Source organism: Oratosquilla oratoria, chromosome 13 (genome assembly GCF_046742065.1).
Source record: "Oratosquilla oratoria isolate Oo_2021 chromosome 13, ASM4674206v1, whole genome shotgun sequence".
NCBI lineage: Eukaryota > Metazoa > Arthropoda > Malacostraca > Stomatopoda > Squillidae > Oratosquilla > Oratosquilla oratoria.
The window spans coordinates 3,905,407-3,907,906 of NC_134789.1; the positions used below are offsets into that span (position 1 = coordinate 3,905,407).

The window sequence follows — 2,500 nt, forward strand, 5'->3', positions numbered from 1 at the left end:
AAGTCTGGATAAATATATGACAAAAGGAATGAAAGAAATAATGTCAATAAGAGAAATATGATGAGAACAGAAGAAAATGCAATTAGGAGTCCCAAAAATTGGTCTAAATAGAAAAAAAAAACAATACCGTTACGATCTCCAAGTATTCAGGAGTAGATGCGAAATTATATAGATCAGTGTATAAAACACTAGAATTAATAAAAGCAGGTTGGGAGCTAAAGAAAAACCACGACCAAAATAAAAATGAGCCGGGACTAGATTAAATATACATAAGACTATACTAGAGACCAGACAATTATATAGAATTGAACTGGAGGCGTTAGGAATGGCTTGTTAAGAATCTGACAATCGTGAACCATCCTAGAACTGTATATGAGACCGGGCATGACACCAAAAAATATATATAAGAAAGAATAGGGTGTTGAAAGAGCTTTATGTTGAAAGACAGAAGAAAAGGACCATAATGAGATGGCGGGGAGATGAGAAGGTAGTGAGAGAATGCGGACTCACCAAAAGGAGGCATGGATGTTCAGGAAAACGAAGAGGGTAGGGAAAGTTGAAAAGAGACTGGAAAGAAGATTATAGAATGATGCTTGGAAGGAAGACTCCTGGAGGAGACATTCGAGAGAGACCAAAATAGGCAAAGGAAGAGGAGTAAGAGGAGGAGCAGGAAGGGGACAGGAAAGGGGAAAGGAGAGAAAAAGAGGTGGAGAACGAGAAGAAACAAGCAAAGGAGACTATAGCTTAGAAATCCCTAGAAAAAGATGTCTATATTAGGGTGGCGGGCGGGACAAGGGATTGGGAGAATATCTTTGTGTTATCTATTGCAAGGGCAAAATAGCAACACCCTTCCTCCTACTTTATTTTGGTTCGAGGAGGCAAATCAACCTACCAGTGATGGCTGACTGGGTGACTTCCTTCATAGTGAGAGACGCTGTAGATGAAAAAATATCACATATGTATACATACATATATAGGTATATGTATACATACCATATATAATGTAGATATATAGATATGTATGTATGTATGTATGTATGTATGTATGTATGTATGTATGTATGTATGTATGTATGTATGTATGTATGTATGTATGTATGTATGTATGTATGTATGTATGTATCTATGCATGTATGCATGTATGCATGGGTGTATGTATGTATGTATGTATGTATGTATGTATGTATGTATATATGCATGTATGTATGTATGTATGTATGTATGTATGTATGTATGTATGTATGTATGTATGTATGTATGTATGTATGTATGTATGTATGTATGTATGTATGTATGTATGTATATATGAAGGTAGGTATGTAGGTAAATAGGTATATGTGTATGTGTGTATGTACTATATTTATGATTGTAGGTGGTTAGGTAAGTAGGTATGCGTATATATGTGCATACATGCATATATGAATGTATGTTTATATGTATGTATGTATGTATGTATGTATGTATATATGTATGTTTTATGTATGTATGTATGTATGTATGTATGTATGTATGTATGTATGTATGTATGCATGCATGTATATATGTATGTATGTATGTATGCATGTATATATGCATGCATTCATGTATATACGTATATGTACGAGCATATATGTGCATATGTATGCATGTATGTGTCCATGCATGAATTCATGTATGTATGTGTGTATATATGTATTGTATGTATACATGAATAAAAAATGGATGAATGGAATGATAAATGAATGGATGATTGGATGACTGGATATTTACATGTATGTACATATGCATGTATACATTCATCCTTGTATGTATAAATAAAAAGAAATCTAATTCTAAAGTCAAATATTTCCAATTGTTTCATCTTTTGGTGTATTGTACTTATAAACGAAGTTGTATTTTTCCATAAATTTATATTTCAGATTTTAATTCTTACCTTTCAACATTAAGCAAGAATATATACGTATAGAAAACGCCATATAGATACCAATAAAGAAACAACTTGAATGAAAGAAGGAGGAAGAGATGTGAATATCAAAGTCTTAATAGGTGTGTCAAAATGGTTCTGAAGAACTATCATTGCATTTTACTAATAATCTAAAAACAATAAAGAATATCTTTAAATAGATTAAAGTTAAGTTTTCCTGGAGAGAAAAATGTGAACATCAGATTCTTGGAAAACATGTTTTTTTTTTCAGATACCCTAATTTTCTGGATTATGAGAATAAAGTTGTGTTGATATAAGTTATATGATTTAGACAAAATTTATAAAAAATATATGGCAAAAATAAGGAAGTAAAAAAGGAAACATAATTAATATAAAAAGATATACTAAATAAATGAGAATATATAAAGATATATATGTACTAAATGTATGAGAGGATAAAGATACAATAACTGATGATATGATTACAAATATTGGAAAATTTGACGAACATAAAAAATCAATTAGATATATACGAGTGGATAAAACAAGATATATGACTCGACTATTATGATATCATAAAAAGATATCTCAACAATA

General features: G+C 30.9%; 1 protein-coding gene across 4 annotated transcripts in view; it reads right to left on the bottom strand.

The window, feature by feature from the left end:
* LOC143032297 (protein unc-80 homolog) overlaps positions 1–2,500 on the bottom strand; it is a 158,514-nt gene that overhangs the window by 93,056 nt on the left and 62,958 nt on the right. For all 4 annotated transcript variants that reach the window (XM_076196779.1, XM_076196782.1, XM_076196781.1 and 1 more), the window contains exon 11: positions 893–934. In XM_076196779.1, the coding sequence (XP_076052894.1) occupies positions 893–934 (42 nt within the window). The remainder of the gene's footprint in view (positions 1–892; positions 935–2,500) is intronic.